The sequence below is a fragment of the Mollisia scopiformis genome (assembly GCF_001500285.1).
Source record: "Mollisia scopiformis unplaced genomic scaffold LY89scaffold_10, whole genome shotgun sequence".
NCBI lineage: Eukaryota > Fungi > Ascomycota > Leotiomycetes > Helotiales > Mollisiaceae > Mollisia > Mollisia scopiformis.
This window is the reverse complement of record NW_017263590.1, coordinates 792,657-807,637: the sequence shown is the minus strand read 5'-3', so window position 1 is coordinate 807,637 and position 14,981 is coordinate 792,657. Positions and strand designations below refer to the sequence as shown.

Sequence of the window (14,981 nt, the reverse complement as noted above, 5' to 3'; positions counted from 1 at the left end):
TTTGAGCAGGCAAGCTTGAGCTTCAGAACAAGCAGCAGACTCTTTTCAACAGTTAATCGTACAATTCTGCCAAGATGCCTAAATGTAAGTTTCTATCCCCGCGAATATATCCTATGATGAAAGCTAACACTTGTGACAGTCTTCTGTAAGTTCCAGCGACGCAAAGACCCAATTCTGCCTTCAAGACTGACCTCTTCCAGGCGACTACTGCGATGTCTACCTCACGCACGACTCCATGAGCGTACGCAAAGCTCACAACAGCGGTCGAAACCACCTTCGAAATGTAGTCGACTACTATCAACGTCCGAACTCTTCTCCAGAAGCCCAAAGCACCATACTAACAACTTGCTAGAAATCGGCCACGAGAAAGCCCAGTCAGTCATCGACTCTATCACAAACTCCTACGCCGCAGAAGGTCAATCAGCCTCAAACCCAATGCTGAATCAAAACCCCGGCGTCGGCCCCCCTCCATTCCCACCATTTCCCGGAGGCAAGTTCCCCTCTCAATTCTCTATACAAACAAAAATTTAACATACAGCCTCCAGGAGTCCCTCCCCCTTTCGCCGGTTTACCAGGTATGCCACCGATGCCAGGCGGCGGACCACCAATCCCGTTTCCTCCACCAGGTGGTTTAGGTCGCGGCATGCCTCCTATGCCTGGTATGCCATTACCTCCATTTCCTCCTGGAGGATTACCGCCAAACTTCCAGTTCCCTGTCCCGCCAAATGGGTTCCAGCCACCGCCAGGCTTCCCGCCTATCCCTGTTCCCGGTCAAGGATTTCCTGCACCTCCTCCTGGTGCGAATGGACAGCAGGGGAACGATAGACGATGAATGAGGCTATGGAAGGAAAACAGAGAATATTAGCTGAGGTGGTGAGATGTGAGAGAGAAGGCTGAATAAGTGAGAGTGTGAGGAAGCTCTGGTTGAGTGGGGCGTTAAGGTGCATTCAGGGCGCTGGGACTAAATTGTATTTTATGGTGACTAATTCTGGCGTGGGAGAATGCCTGAATATCTCTGGACAAAAGACCAGAGCAGAGATCTGCACGGTCACAATGAAGCTCATTACAAGCTAAAATGAAACAACCAACTTCGTATCAGCGTTAAATGCAACAATACGTGAGTTTCGTTGCATAGGAGGTAACTGAGAGTCAATGACCAGATACCAAAAGTCACAAAAGAGAATCTCAAAACTCAAGTCAAAGATATCCATGTAGAATCAGTGCATTATCATTCCATTATGCCTGATGATCTATGCCCACAATTACACACAAAGAGTGGAGATGCCACGCATCTTGCATCTTTCCCTACCATGCATTAAGAGAAGAGAAAGAAAATGTGTGCTGACATAGGATTTTTTTTCCGGGTATTCAATCATCCAGAACAACGCCACGCTCGAAGATATCCTCTTTACCACTTAATTGCCGTCATTTCCATGCCTTAATTTCTGCATCCCTCCTGTCCTACCATTTCCAGTCATATCGTATCATGCAAGTACCCGTTCAAGCTCCTGTCCTCATTCCATCGTAAATTCCTCGTAGTCAAAGAGTGAGTGCTGCTCAGTCTGCCTCCGCAAGTTGAATGATCAGTTTTGAGGCCAGATCTAGGAATGGGAACGGTGAGGTGACATCTTTCTCTTCAAGAAGCATGCCGTCAACATTTTCGTAGCCAGCACACTTGAAGTCAACTAGATAGACCCCAGGTTCCATCTCATACAGTTGGATGTCGAGATGCATGAACACATTCTCGATAGGGTCAAGTTTGTGATTAGAGCCTCTGGGAGGTGATGCCATCTCTGAAGGGAGCGAGCCGCCAGTGCTGCTTAGGGATGCCACAGATTGGCGACGAAGGTCTATCAAGAGTTAATGAGAAGACACGAGCATTATTTAGAGCGACATACCATCTTTTCTCCACCGCACTCTCAAAACCCAAGGATCCGCCGGTAACTTGTAATCACCATTCGGATCCAGTGCTTGGAACTGAATACTGCTTGAAGAATTGTTCTGTCCCGGCATTGATTCGGAATGGTGTAATGATGCTCCGCTACCATTTGACACAAAGCTGTTGTTGTTCGTTCTATTTCATGTCAACATGATGTTCAGTAGTGAAAGAGCTTTCTTACCTGTCTTCGTCATTAGATTCGCCATGGGGCTGCCAGTCCTCATCAACAACCCACTCAGCACCAAGCTTCTGAAGAGCTCTATAGATACAGCCAATAGCCTCAAGAGGCTGATTTCGGGAACGAATACCAAATTGCCACTTGGTAGGCTTCGCCTTCTTCTGTGGAATTTGCGTCATGCCTGCCGGTCTCTTGCTGGCTTCGTCGAGTCGAATCTGGCTCTTGGAGTGTGGGTTCAACCTGCGAGCAGTCTCTAGCTTCTCTGCTTCCGTCTGAACCTTCGGCTCATCAACCTCCGAGTGTGCAGTTGAGAGAGTGCTGGTAGTATCTCTCCCACTTCGACGAGCTTCCATAAAATCGCGGTGATAGGCCGGTAAACTGCTTGGGAGGATGCCAATCTTGCTGACATATGGTCTCGTTGATCTATCGGTCCCTATCGAACTTGAAGAGCGTGGAGACATAGCATCAACAAGGGGGCTGGGCCGACTTGGTAGAACTTCTTTATGGCCCGAAGCCTCTTTCACAACGGGTGAAGGTGGTGGAGAGATGGCAGTATCCAACTTGATGCCATCGTTCCAAGCAGGCGGTGAAGGGACTTGAAATAATAGTTGACCTTTGTCATCTGAGAGATTTGCTATTTCTTGTTAGCTTATGATTCGGAATGAAGCAGTGGGCTTTTTGGAAGCACGACTGGTTAGACATAACGAACAGATGTACTCACGGTTCGCTTGCATCAGCTTGTTCTCTCTGACGATCAAGTATGCATCTTTGATAGCTGATGGCTCTTCCGCAGCCAAAGCTTCTTGAACATCCTTAATACCATAACCCATTGTCTTGGAAATCTTCTCGGTGACCTGGTCGTGAAGCTTCTCCTGCACGGCCGGACTAGCGTGAGGAGCAATAAGCTTAGGCGTAATGGCCTTGCTGGGATCAACTCCAGTATCCAAGAACTCCTCGACTGGTGGCTGTAAGTAAGCAGGCAGATTCTTGACGAACCACGGGTCCATTCGAATGTCCTCGATAGTGGCTCTGTGAACAGGATTCACGGCCAACATCTTCTTGATCAACGACGAAGCTCCGCTGCTCATATAGTTCGGCACCACATAATGACCCTTAGCAATCTTTGCAAACAAAGAAGGAATGTGCTCATCGTCGAAGGGTAGTCTTCCCACAAGTAGAACGTACAGGATGACTCCACAACTCCAAACATCGACTTCCGGTCCAGCATATAGTTTACCGTTGATTACCTCTGGAGCAGCATAATTGGGACTTCCACAACTTGTCTTCAAGAAGTTTCCATCCGTCATGATGTTGGAAAGTCCGAAATCTGCAATCTTGACATTCAGGTTGTCGTCTAATAGCAGGTTCTCCGGCTTGAGATCTCGGTGCACAATCTTGTGTCTGTGACAGTATTCGACTGCACATATAATCTGCTGAAAGAATCTCCTAGCTTCGTCCTCTTTCATCTTTCCATTTTGTACGATGTAATCGAAGAGTTCTCCACCAGCGTATTCAAGGACCATAATAATCTCGAGTTGGGTCTTAATCACCGTGTATCTACAGAAATGCTTGATTAGCTCCTGTCCTATTCATGACCATCGGAGAAATTCAGCTTACAGCTTGATGATATGGGGATGTCTGAGTAACTGTAGATATTCGATTTCCCGCTCAACCCGACCAGCCATATCCCGACTAATGAGCTTCTTCCTAGCAATTATCTTCAAGGCGACCTGCTGATTCGTAACACGATGTGTAGCCAGCTTGACCTTACCAAACGATCCCTCACCCAGCGTTCGAATGATGTGGTATGCACCGATCCGCTGCTCGGCCTTCTTCTGAGGTGGTGGCTCATTCGCAGCTCGATGATGATTGCCATTTGGACGACGAGCAGCAGACGCATCGGGGGGTTTGTTGTTGGCACGGCGGTTGGCAGACGGGGCCAGAGAGATCTCCAGCTCCCCGTCGTCGTAGGCGCCGTGAGGCATCATGGCGGGGTTCGTGAGTTGCTTTTTGGGTATGATGGGGTCTGTTTGTTGCGAGGGGACTGGGAACGTTGCTTGCCCCACCAAAGACGGGCGGATGCTGGCGAGAGCTTCAACACTTTTGGTGAATGTCAATGAAGTCCTGGAGGATTGAGTTGATATTTAGGATGCTATGGTAATCATCCTGAGGCTCGAACAGGGAGCTCAACGGAAGGCGCTTGTGTTCGAGTCACTTGATGGAATTTGAGTTGCGAAAGCTTTGAAGATGTGGTTGTCTCACGCGTGGAGTATTGGATGTGCGAGCTCGCTGGCGGGCTGTCAATTAATCGTTGTTCAGCTTTTAGCGATCGCTGTTAGCTTATTTGTGGGGTAAGGAGGTCATACTCCAGCTGCTGCTGATGATTCACATGAAGATAGCCTAGAGCCTAGATTCCCCTATGTTATAAATCAAAGAATGAGACTAAGACTGATTTTCTAATTATGGTTATTTTGGCGTTGAAGTTACTTTTCTCAAAGTCACTCGTTCTTTTTTCTTGTTCCTGGTATAGACTTCGGCCCAAATAAGGTACCACTTTTTTACTCCGAGACACGCGGAGAATCTCGTGAGGATTGTAGCCTCTACGAAATACGTAAATTTTGCTGTATTTGAAGACCATGCCAGGGTCTCCGATAGTAGGGAGCAATGAAGCTTGATATATATAGTGCTGTCAACGTTGCTTGTTTTGTATAAATCATGAAACCATGATGTGCATAGGGTCCAATATCCTAGCAACAGATATTGCCTACATGCACGTCATTGGTTAAACAACATCTATTCGAACATGTGTAACACATGAGTCCCTTACAGAGGGCGAGTAGGTTATGGTGAGGGATGCTTGTGATACCTATATCACGCAAGATCCAGGTAATAGCTCCGCAATGCAACAGTCAGCACTCACTCCAAGAGCTCTGAATGGCATCATATCGCCTACACCCCATCGACTTACGAAGTACCAACCTCGTTGTCCGAGCTTCCAAAAATATCCGTGCTCTGTTCAAAGTCCTACCTTGTCTCTTTCTTTTCCTCCTCACTCAACCTCTCCACCAACTTCCCCCTCAAGAAATCACCCAACCCCAATCTGAACACAATCAGTACAAACCCAACCAGCATAAAAACAATACTCACATTCCCTCCCTCGTAATAACCCTATACGTCCCACTCGCCTGCCAATTCCCCCTCGTCCCATCCTCCGCCTCAACAAACTGCCCCCTCCCATCAACCTCCAAGCTCCCAAAGATATCCTCCGGCCACGCAATCCGCCCATAATCCGGCGGAGCCCTCAAATCACTAACATGCACCCACCCACCTCTTCCTCCTCCACCGGCTCCTCCTTGACTACTCGCTCCTCCCGCTCCATCTCCAGACGTCCCGCTTGCACCCCCTCGTCTCTTTGGTTGCTGAGGGAAGAACATGCCTCCTGATCCTAGAGCAGATCCGGATGTAGACGCAAACGCAGCAGCTTGGCCCTGGACTAGGGGATCGGAAGGAGCGTGCAGACGAAGCACATCTTGGAGTATGGAGAGGAAATGGTGGTTCTCCGTCAAGGAGTTAGGAGTAGGTGGTATTTGGGTCGTTGTGCCAATTGCAAGTTTCTGCGAAGGGGGATTCGTCGGGAGGAGCGAGAGGATGTGCGAATTTGATGTTGGGTCTGGGAAGACATACTATTTTATGTATTAGCTTCCTGCAATAAATAAAGCAATTGAACTCACAATATGAGGATTCGACGACAATGTAGAAAGGGAGCGAACTATCCTCCTAAATCCAGACCTGGTGGAGGACCTTACAGGAGTTGTCAACAACATGAAGTGTGGTGTTGTGAAGCTTAAGTTTGCGAGAAGAGCCTATTTTTATTTTTTGGGAGCTTGGACATCTGATCTGCGTCATGACATCTTTCACATGCATGGCACAAGGCTGACAATTTTTTTTTTCTCTTTGGAGAGGAGAAGGCTACGATCCATGTGTCAAAAGGTAACAGGCATTCTTAGCTTTATGCAAGTCAGCTTGCGTTCGTGGGGGGAAACCTGCATTTGGCAGGTAGGCTTGTTGCGGGAGCAAGTCACTCGACTCCCATCTGCAGGAACCATAGATTTGTCAGGTTCTTGAAATGTGAGCTTTCCCTGACTCGAGTTCTGTCGAGATTCTCATAGTACTATAAACTTGTCTATATCGGAGCTTGTGGAACCGTCAATAGTATCAAAATAGTTGAAAGCTCGGAATCCAGAGAAGTATATACTGTCACGTGTAGAAGGAGAAGGAGAACAGAGAGTGTCTTGAATGGTATCGAATTGTCTTAGCGCGTGCATCTACACGGTAGTTCTTTATTGAAAACCATGTTTATGAAATATCATCGCTTGCAGAAGAAGAGCAATCCCTTTCCGTCACTCCAGCCTTGTGTACACGCCCAAACCCAGCATTTACTCAACGCTTCCGTAAATCTATGTACTGCATTAGTATGACTATTCTGCGATGAAGGATAGAATCAGCTTACCGTCTCCATCATAATACCAGTAACTTGGTAAGGATCAGCATTGGAAGCTGGTCGTCTATCCTCGAAGTAACCGTAACCCTTGTGGGCGCACTCTCTTGGAATACGGATGGAGCAACCGCGGTTGGCAACACCGTAAGAGAAGGAGTCAATACTGCCAGTCTCATGTCTGCCGGTAAGACGCATGGTGTTGTCCTCTCCGTAAACAGCAATGTGCTCCTTGTGGCGACCCTCAAGCTTCTTGATGGCGGCCTCAATATGCTTCATACCACCTTCCTTGCGCATCTCCTCACTGGAGTAGTTGCTGTGAAGACCGGCTCCATTCCAGTCACCTGGGATTGGCTTGGGGTGGAAGGAGATCTTGGCACCGAATTCCTCGGCAATACGGTGAAGAAGGAAACGAGCGAGCCAAAGGTGGTCACCCACTGAAAAACCTATTAGCTCTGGAAATCAGTGATTGGAGGGAAATGCTTACATTCAATACCCTCACAAGGACCAACTTGGAATTCCCATTGAGCTGGCATAACCTCGGCATTGGTACCAGAGATCTTCACACCAGAGAACAAGCAAGCCTTGTAGTGAGCCTCAACGATATCTCTGCAGTAGACCTTGCCAGCACCAACACCACAGTAGTATGGGCCTTGTGGACCTGGGAAACCTCCAACGGGCCAGCCATAAGGCTTGTCAAGCATGTCGAGGAGCGTGTATTCTTGCTCCAGGCCGAACCATGGCTTGTGCGACTTGTGGGCCTCCATGAGCTTAGCACACTCGTGGCGGTGGTTGAACTTGTTTGGGGTTCCATCGGGGTCCCAGCACTCGGTGATAACCAAGATGTTGGGAGCACCACGGAATGGATCGGGGAAGACAGCAACGGGGCGGAGGTAGACATCAGAGTTGTCACCGGGAGCTTGGCCAGTCGAGCTACCGTCGAAGTTCCACTCGGGGAGATCTTCAGGCTTGAAGATACCGGATTCTGGGACCTTGGTGAGAGTCTATTATGCAAAAGTCAGTCCATCTTCACCCAACAGCTAAATAGTCGAGTGAATGGGCGGGGTCGTCTTCTTACCTTTGACTTAGATCGAGTACCACCAGTAGAATCAATCCAGATGTACCTGATTGACCGTAAGATTGAATTTTTGCGACAATTGATCGCAAAGAACTTACTCGGCCATAGCACTGCCCTTCTGGTCGAGGGACATGTACTTGAGGAGCTGAAATCGAGTCAGTGATCCTATCGCGGGGCGATCTCGGAGGGTGAACAAGGCTTACATTGGCAGTATACGAGACGGTCGTTGAAGTCGCCATCTTTGCGGTTTGTGGGGGTTTCTCAAAGGTAGAGGAGTGTATATGAATTTGCAGGTATGGGGTTGGCAGACAGATGTCTGGATGGAGGATGGAGAAAAAAACAAGACGAGAGCTTGTTGGGTCCTGGCTGTTTATGAGGAGTGCGCTGACCCGCTAAAGAGGAAGCGACCCCCCATTCTTATCGATGGGCTAGCTTACAGGGATGCCTGTCGATAGCTGGGTTGGCGTGGGACAGACACTCAGACAGCGCGAATAGTGACGAGCTCCAGCTTAGTGAGGAGATGTACAGAAAAGCAAAAAAAATACTCCATATTGAGCTACATATGATGACGGTGAAAACTTTTCATTTGCTTCTTTGTTTTGGAATTGGCAGACATATCCCTTCAACCCTTCCTGTGCAAATTCTGCGACGCACAAGACAGCATTGCGGTAATTACGATGCTTGAGCCTTTTTCCTGTGTTGAAGAAACTTGCCCTCCACTTCAGCCACAAAGACCGCATCCGTCCAGACTTCTCTAAACACGCGGAGAAATGGTCAAGGAAGTGTCTTAGGAACATTCTGCGACTGAAATTTTCGCCATGTGCCCTCATCATGCAGGACACTTCTGCATCAACAAGCCAGCCGGTTCTCTGGATCTCTGATATTGCAGTGATGCAGTCAGGAGAAGCCGATAGAGCTAAGCATCGCAGGTACGGACCCAACACCCAAGACAGCAACTGCTTGTCACAGCAAGAGATCTACGGGAGCGACGATGTCATCCAAAATATCGGTCGCTCCCTTGTTGTCGATAAGCTACCGTGTGAGTACTGTATCTCTTTGCAAACTTCATCTCTCGCACCACCCCAACCATCAGACTATGGGGTTGAGAAGAGCAAAGAATAACCTCGCCAGTACAGACGGTCCGCCATATCTCTCTCGCGAGACAATCTCCAGCCTCTGGATGTTCCACGGCGTCAGTGATGCTAGGGTATGGCAGTCTCGAATCCATACACCGTAGCTTGAAGCGGTCCGGGAATAGAATCCTGGTGTCCTACTCGACCATGCTCCCCCACCACAACGCCTTCCCCGAGCAGCAACGAATTTTCTTTTCGTAACACTTCACATTCAGCCACAGAGAAGTCGTGAACTTTACTGCCTCCCACGCAGAACCATCCCCATCGCCTTCCTAAAGACCTCAACAACTTTCACAGAATGCCTTCCAGAGCGCTTACGAGTCAAACTTCCCTCGACTTTTACAAATGGAAATCCTTTGACTCGTTCAACCTCGTTCGCTCTCTGGCCCCTGCGGCGGGGTACGTCTCCCCTAAAAAGTGGCGCAAGCCTCCAAGAGATAAGAGAAAATGGAAACTTGTCATTGGTTAGACACGGCCGAAGCTGTAAAACGAATCGAGTAAACGATGCCGTAAGTCTCCATCGAACCGACAGTCAGGGACCGAAAGATCGAGCTTGGGTTTTTGGAATCACGTGTCCCCATCTCGAAATCCTTCTTTGCGCCGACAAGCTCATCGGCTGGTGTCCCGATGGGTGGATCTGGTGCTTTGAAGCTTCGGGTTGCTCGCCGTAGACGCAGATGACAGCTGTCAAGTCCTCCCGCTTTCGAGGTGACTGACTCATTCTATCAATGTTCCGCATAAAGAGATTGGTGCGAGTACAAGCCACAAGTCAGCCCTGTAATCCCCGGATTACATCTGCTGCACGGCTTCTAGATCTCGTTTCGTGTGACTGCGTAGGTATGACCCGATGATTCCCGAGTTGCCACAAGTCTTCTACCCTTAGACACTAAATATCAGAATTCGTTGAGAATCCGAAATAAAGTTTGAAGAAGTCTCACATCAGTTCCGAGTTTCTCGTTGTCACGGTCTGACCTAATGTCCTTCGTATTGTCTTGTCATTTCAATTGCCGCGCTTCTCATCTCGTTTTAATGCGTGGTTGGTATCCGTCCCGATGGCAACGTACTTGCACGACCTATAAATATCACAACAGGACTTGGCAAGTGCTGAGAGTTGTGACTTGGTAAGATGTAAGGGGCTCTTCAGGTCACCGGCCTTTGCGTGAAACTCGAAAGGCAAACAACCGTGAGAAGGGCCTTTCGAGGTTGCTTCTGTTCTGCTGCGGACGGATAACCCGTGCTTCATTTCTTGTAGCAGTGTCTCAGGGGTTCCGATGCAATACCCGATGGACACAATACACAAATTCCTGTCCGAAATTGCGTATCGAAGTTGTCCCGGAGTGACTTATGACAAATTCATGGTGTGACGGATGTGAAAGAACGTGTGCAAAGTCCTTTGTTCTGTCAATGGTGGAGCTTGACTCGGATTGTGATTCAGGGATGGAGATCTGAAGGGTATGTTGATTTGTCGGTTCGTGTAACAAAGAGAAGCATTATAGAGCTAGATCGTAGGGACGATATACAGCTGCTTGCTTTTATAAGAGGAGACATCAAGTATCCAATATAGATGAAGCACAGAACTGGAAACAGAGTATACTTTACAAATCAGGTAAGGGTTGAAAATGAAGCTGTGAGGATGCGTTCTTTAGGGAGGTTGCAACTAAGCGAGATTTCGCGGCTTTCAAGAGTGGAAGGCACGACCTGGATACATCATTCTACCAGCGATCCGCATACATGCCATTGTGTCTATTTTAATTCATTGCCTCCACTGCGGCAACTTCAAGACATTGACTATGCAACCAACCTCAATTCATCTACTCGCCGTAATAGCTCCAGCTACTCCAATCGTTGCAGCTACTACAGCTACCACAGCTCCTATAATTATTCCCACTACTATGGGCACCACAGCTAATCAAGCTACTCCAGCCACTTCAGAAAAACCAATCACACATCAAACTCAGACCTCTTTACAATGTCCACAAAGACGAAACCTTGGGGAACGGAGGTGGAGAGAGAATGGCTTGGCAACAACCCTGAATGTAGGATACTGGGAGCAAGAAACAACTTACGATGATGAACTAAAGATGGTCTATGCCGAAACACCACTTCGCACTCACAAAACCTATTTCGTGCGAACTTAGATATTAAGTTCAATGGATCTGCGTCAGCAAGTGGAATCGCAGCTACCAACTGTTCCGACCTTGGACCCGGAGTTGACTTTGAGCTAGGAAGAGGTCTTGAAACGGAGTCTGAAGATGAGGACGGGAACTAGCATGAAGACGAGCTTAAGTCTGGAATCTACTTTAGATTTGGGCTTCCCCGAGCACCAGTTGGATATCGACTTCGATGACGAAGACATTGAATGGATTGAAGTGACCCATCAGGATGATTCGAATATACTCTCGGATACAGAATCCTCAGACAATGGGAAAGGGTTTGCTAGGATTCTTGCAAACTTGTATTTTGACGCGTCACAATCGGCGAAATTATGCCTGTTTCTTTCACAAAAAGAATCATCGTACATTCTCACTCCCTACATAGACTATGCAACAGTATGCTCGCACGTCGCTCATAGCTTGAGTTTCAGCAGTCTAATTTAAACAAGAGACGATTGTGTTGACAATAAAAGTCTTCAATTTCCCATCCATTACTGTGAAAGTATCTACAATTCTGGGTTATTTTAGTGAAACTTAAATCTGGCTCAAGGCTCGAAGCTGACGGATCTCGAAGCGAAGTTCAAGAAAGCATCGCGTATTTAGCTTGGCCAATCAGCTCAAATGCTTCTCGAAGCAAATTCTTCTTTCAAGCTTTGTTGAAGTTGAAGTTATCGTCAATTTTTTTGACGTCGATTTCCTCGCTTAGCCTACTGTAGCGAGACTCGAACTGCCAAAATAGGAACCATACAGCCAAATGACAAAACATTCACAAACTCCCAACTGAAAGCTCCAGTAACATCCTCATTTCTTAAGTCGTGCCTAAATAGCGGGGGGCCTTATCAGGATCAGTCAGCTCGAAGCTGCTTAGTACAGGGCGAGCCATTGTTTATCCTTAGTAGAGCTGCTTTCGTAGGCGTTCTAAACAGGTCCGTTGTATCCCTCTAATTAACTAACATTATAACACCCTTTTCTTTTGGTAGCGAGGCTGCGACCTAATTGGTTAACGCTAGGAGTATCAACAACCCAAATCACGAAGCGGCGCACACGATCTACCCAACGCAGAGACTTGTGTCCTTGCAAATTTTTCAATCCTTGAACCGTCCAGAGACTTCATTTCTTTAAACACCATTACATAATGTAACCCGATCGGACCGCGAATGAACCTCACCTTCTAGGACATTCTGCACAGCTGGGTATGGATGGGGCGACACGTACACTCGTTTTCAAATATCTCGTATGTATGCAATGATAGGTAGATTTCTATCTATATCAACGAGAAACAACATCTCCGATCTAAGGGGAATCATGAATAACATACACCACAACTCCACTCAAACGCACTCTTCTCAAACTCCAAATAACACCAACCCAGGACTCTAATCACTCTCCTCCGTCGCTGCAACCTCACCACTCTTGAAAGTCTCGCCTCCACGCTCACCACCAGCAATGCTCTCCTCGTCATAATCGCTGCTAGCATCATATGCCATACTGACATCCTCAATCTCATCACCAACCTCCATCCACACATCACTCGTTGCGGGGACCTTCCACACCATGCACAAGATCCAATAAGCACCACCCGCAACAATGAATCCACAGAAGAAGTTCAGACGATAGATATAAGTAGCTCCCGCAGGAACAGGCTTTCCGATCGCCCCGACGAAACCGACGATGTTAATTAGGATACCAGCGATATAGGCAGCATATCCTCTCCAGTGGATGCCGTACCAGTAGTAATATGGCGAGGAACACTTGGCAGAGTACAGATCCTTGATTTGAAGATATCCTTTTCGGACCAGGTAGTAATCGCTAACAATAACTCCTGCGATGGAGGATAAGAAGACGGAATAAGCAGAGAGGTAAGTGGTAAAGTTATTTGCAGATGAGAGCAAATTCCAGGGACATATGACGAGACCGACGAGAGCACAAACGTAGCCTCCGCGACGGATATTAAGATATCTCGGCAGTAAAGCACTCATATCTGTACCAGCTGAGACAGAGTTAGCGGCGATGTTAGTACCGAGTTGGGCGAGAGAGAACGCAAGGGCGATGAAGAAGACACCAACACGATCCCCAGATGTTCCTTCATTCAAGAACGATTGGAGAAGGTTGAGAGGGTTCCAGATTGGTTCACCGTGGAAAATGATAGTCGACGATGAAGAGACGATGATGCCGATGAACGAGGTGACGGCGAATCCCACGGGGATAGTGATGAGTTGAGACCAGATAGCATCTCTCGGCTTGCGGGCAGAACGAGCGAAGTCTGGATCATTCTAAGAAATGATCAGTGGGCTTGTAATATACCTGCATTCCTGGGATATAACATACCACAATGAGTGTAGCGAAATTGGCAATTGCGGACATGATACCGGATACCATTGCCCAAGCCATCGCAGAGCCGTGAGAAGTGTTTGGCTGGCGGGTAATAGGTCCGATACCGTGAGCACGAACAATTGCCCAGATAAAGAAAGCAACACCAGCTGTTGGCACGACATAGGCCTTGACGGTGAACAAGTGTCGGATCTTGTGGACTGGGAACCAAATCGCTGGCAGGGAAACAAGCCAGAAGATGAAGAAGGACACGAAGTCCCTGGTATTCGTGCCACTGCTCGGAATGCCGTTGGGTATATTATAGAACGATGGCCAGATTGCGCAGATCATGAGGCGAATGCACTCTCCTCCGATCCAAGCCTGAACACCATACCAGATACAGGCCATGGCGGCACGATTAAAGACTGGCCAAAGAGCACCCAGACGCCGAAGCTCGAGCGAGTTACGACAGGGAATGAGATATGGTAGGTCGCACCAATTCTCTAAAACGAAAGGTCAGTATAATGTTCGGGAGAATTTGGGACCTCGTGAGATCCTCCTTACACCTGTTAAAACAACAAAGCATGCTGCAATTGAGTAACCAAGCCAGACACAGAGCCATGATTGCCACCATGAGAGATCACTTGGCTGTACGATCATAGAGGACGAAATCATCCATGTGTTTCTAGGCCAAAGTATTAGCTACACGTGCCTGGCGAGGAACATGCTTGACCACATGATCTGTTGGAAGGCGAACAAACATATTGAACGAGTCAGCTACCCAAAAGCCTACGAAATTCCATGCTCCCCATTGCCTACGTTGTGGCTCGACTGCAAGGCGTCAGTGTATATTGGTCCTGGAGAGTAACTTTTTCCTTCTTACCTGGCTTGAGATCATGATTGTTTAACATCAATTGAGCATTTGTCAATCCTGGCTCACTCTCTACCGCCAATTTATCCACTAGGTAAGCAAATTTCGTTCGCTTGACTTTCTCCATTATGTAGTCGAAAAAGTGAGACTCGTCTGAAGAGTGATTCTGACAATATAGACCCGATGTCCTTCTCCGAAAGTCCTCAGGATATATGTCGAAGGTCGAATCTAAGGTTCGTGTGCTGTGACGACGCCTGGTTCTTCTGGTAGTGACATCTGAGGATGGGCCCGAAAGTAATGGTGCGTTTTCTTCGTCCGCGATGGTACTCGGACTAAGTGTTTTTGACCGCTTAGGTTCTCCATCTTGAAAGAAGTGCATCTCATGAAAAATGTATAGAAATAACTGAACGACGAACGAATATCTTCAATAAAGACAGGATCTGAGACTACCGCATGCTATGCAAGGAAAAAGGTGAAGATGATGGAGATCCTTGAATTCTTGGTCGAGGGACTAGGGCACGGGGGCCATAGTCGCTTATCGTCCCGAATGTTCAGGTGCAGCAACTTTGTTCGTTATGACACCGAATAGAAGGTTCAAATCGAGTCGAGAGATGCAGGATGAGAAGAACGCGACCTGGTTGATCTCATGTTCACACTCTACATATGGCCGTGGGGTACTATTTGTTGACTGGTGATATTAGACTAGAATGACGAACGGCCGCGGGCAGTTCGGGCCCCTATCACTTGAGACCCACTTTCACTTAACGATAATCAATGATTGGCCATCGCGCGTGTTAGATTCAGCTTGATCTTTGATAAGCTAG

The 14,981-nt window shown here is 47.8% G+C and overlaps 6 protein-coding genes across 6 annotated transcripts; 2 read left to right on the top strand and 4 right to left on the bottom strand.

Annotated features, from left to right (window-relative positions):
- Positions 1–19: 19 nt before the first annotated feature.
- LY89DRAFT_40155 (zf-U1-domain-containing protein) lies at positions 20–1,308 on the top strand. Its single transcript, XM_018207267.1, has 5 exons — positions 20–84; positions 140–145; positions 201–302; positions 353–490; positions 546–1,308. Exons 1-5 carry the CDS (start codon positions 75–77, stop codon positions 830–832), a joined length of 543 nt encoding a protein of 180 aa, XP_018072516.1. The 5' UTR covers positions 20–74; the 3' UTR covers positions 833–1,308.
- On the bottom strand, positions 1,195–4,322 carry LY89DRAFT_40123 (serine threonine protein kinase). The gene is made up of 5 exons (XM_018207264.1): positions 3,735–4,322; positions 2,839–3,674; positions 2,121–2,751; positions 1,899–2,074; positions 1,195–1,850 (listed from the first exon to the last, which is right to left on the bottom strand). Exons 1-5 carry the CDS (start codon positions 4,103–4,105, stop codon positions 1,558–1,560), a joined length of 2,307 nt encoding a protein of 768 aa, XP_018072515.1. The 5' UTR covers positions 4,106–4,322; the 3' UTR covers positions 1,195–1,557.
- A 626-nt stretch (positions 4,323–4,948) lies between these two features.
- Positions 4,949–6,247, bottom strand: LY89DRAFT_40121 (uncharacterized protein). Its single transcript, XM_018207263.1, has 3 exons — positions 5,849–6,247; positions 5,265–5,800; positions 4,949–5,217 (listed from the first exon to the last, which is right to left on the bottom strand). The coding sequence occupies exons 1-3, from the start codon at positions 5,939–5,941 to the stop codon at positions 5,142–5,144; spliced, it is 705 nt and encodes a 234-aa protein (XP_018072514.1). The 5' UTR covers positions 5,942–6,247; the 3' UTR covers positions 4,949–5,141.
- Positions 6,248–6,486: 239 nt separating this feature from the next.
- Positions 6,487–7,995, bottom strand: LY89DRAFT_684093 (glutamine synthetase). The gene is made up of 6 exons (XM_018214811.1): positions 7,894–7,995; positions 7,789–7,835; positions 7,691–7,736; positions 7,100–7,616; positions 6,628–7,049; positions 6,487–6,574 (listed from the first exon to the last, which is right to left on the bottom strand). The coding sequence occupies exons 1-6, from the start codon at positions 7,927–7,929 to the stop codon at positions 6,554–6,556; spliced, it is 1,089 nt and encodes a 362-aa protein (XP_018072513.1). The 5' UTR covers positions 7,930–7,995; the 3' UTR covers positions 6,487–6,553.
- Positions 7,996–10,613: 2,618 nt separating this feature from the next.
- LY89DRAFT_781246 (uncharacterized protein) lies at positions 10,614–10,961 on the top strand (the record flags this gene model as incomplete). The annotated part of the gene is made up of 1 exon (XM_018222465.1): positions 10,614–10,961. One exon carries the CDS (start codon positions 10,614–10,616, stop codon positions 10,959–10,961), a length of 348 nt encoding a protein of 115 aa, XP_018072512.1.
- Positions 10,962–12,094: 1,133 nt separating this feature from the next.
- Positions 12,095–14,284, bottom strand: LY89DRAFT_696561 (uncharacterized protein; the record flags this gene model as incomplete). Its single annotated transcript, XM_018216846.1, has 7 exons — positions 12,095–12,144; positions 12,415–13,249; positions 13,305–13,667; positions 13,727–13,789; positions 13,851–13,971; positions 14,048–14,117; positions 14,170–14,284. 7 exons carry the CDS (start codon positions 14,282–14,284, stop codon positions 12,095–12,097), a joined length of 1,617 nt encoding a protein of 538 aa, XP_018072511.1.
- Between the last annotated feature and the right edge of the window lie 697 nt (positions 14,285–14,981).

Bases quoted from the DNA above. Each gene is read 5' to 3' on its own strand.
- LY89DRAFT_40155 (XM_018207267.1), top strand. The intron at 303-352 runs GTCCGAACTCTT...ACAACTTGCTAG, and splicing joins TGTAGTCGACTACTATCAAC to AAATCGGCCACGAGAAAGCC. The intron at 491-545 runs GCAAGTTCCCCT...TACAGCCTCCAG, and splicing joins ATTCCCACCATTTCCCGGAG to GAGTCCCTCCCCCTTTCGCC.
- LY89DRAFT_40123 (XM_018207264.1), bottom strand. From the start codon at position 4,105: ATGATGCCTCACGGCGCCTACGACGACGGGGAGCTGGAGATCTCTCTG. The intron at 2,752-2,838 runs GTGAGTACATCT...AACAAGAAATAG, and splicing joins CAAGCTGATGCAAGCGAACC to CAAATCTCTCAGATGACAAA. The intron at 1,851-1,898 runs GTATGTCGCTCT...AACTCTTGATAG, and splicing joins AGTGCGGTGGAGAAAAGATG to ACCTTCGTCGCCAATCTGTG.
- LY89DRAFT_40121 (XM_018207263.1), bottom strand. From the start codon at position 5,941: ATGTTGTTGACAACTCCTGTAAGGTCCTCCACCAGGTCTGGATTTAGG. The intron at 5,801-5,848 runs GTGAGTTCAATT...TACATAAAATAG, and splicing joins TGTCGTCGAATCCTCATATT to TATGTCTTCCCAGACCCAAC. The intron at 5,218-5,264 runs GTGAGTATTGTT...GATTGTGTTCAG, and splicing joins GTTATTACGAGGGAGGGAAT to ATTGGGGTTGGGTGATTTCT.
- LY89DRAFT_684093 (XM_018214811.1), bottom strand. From the start codon at position 7,929: ATGGCGACTTCAACGACCGTCTCGTATACTGCCAAT. The intron at 7,050-7,099 runs GTAAGCATTTCC...TAGGTTTTTCAG, and splicing joins TCCTTGTGAGGGTATTGAAT to TGGGTGACCACCTTTGGCTC. The intron at 6,575-6,627 runs GTAAGCTGATTC...TGCAGTACATAG, and splicing joins CTGGTATTATGATGGAGACG to ATTTACGGAAGCGTTGAGTA.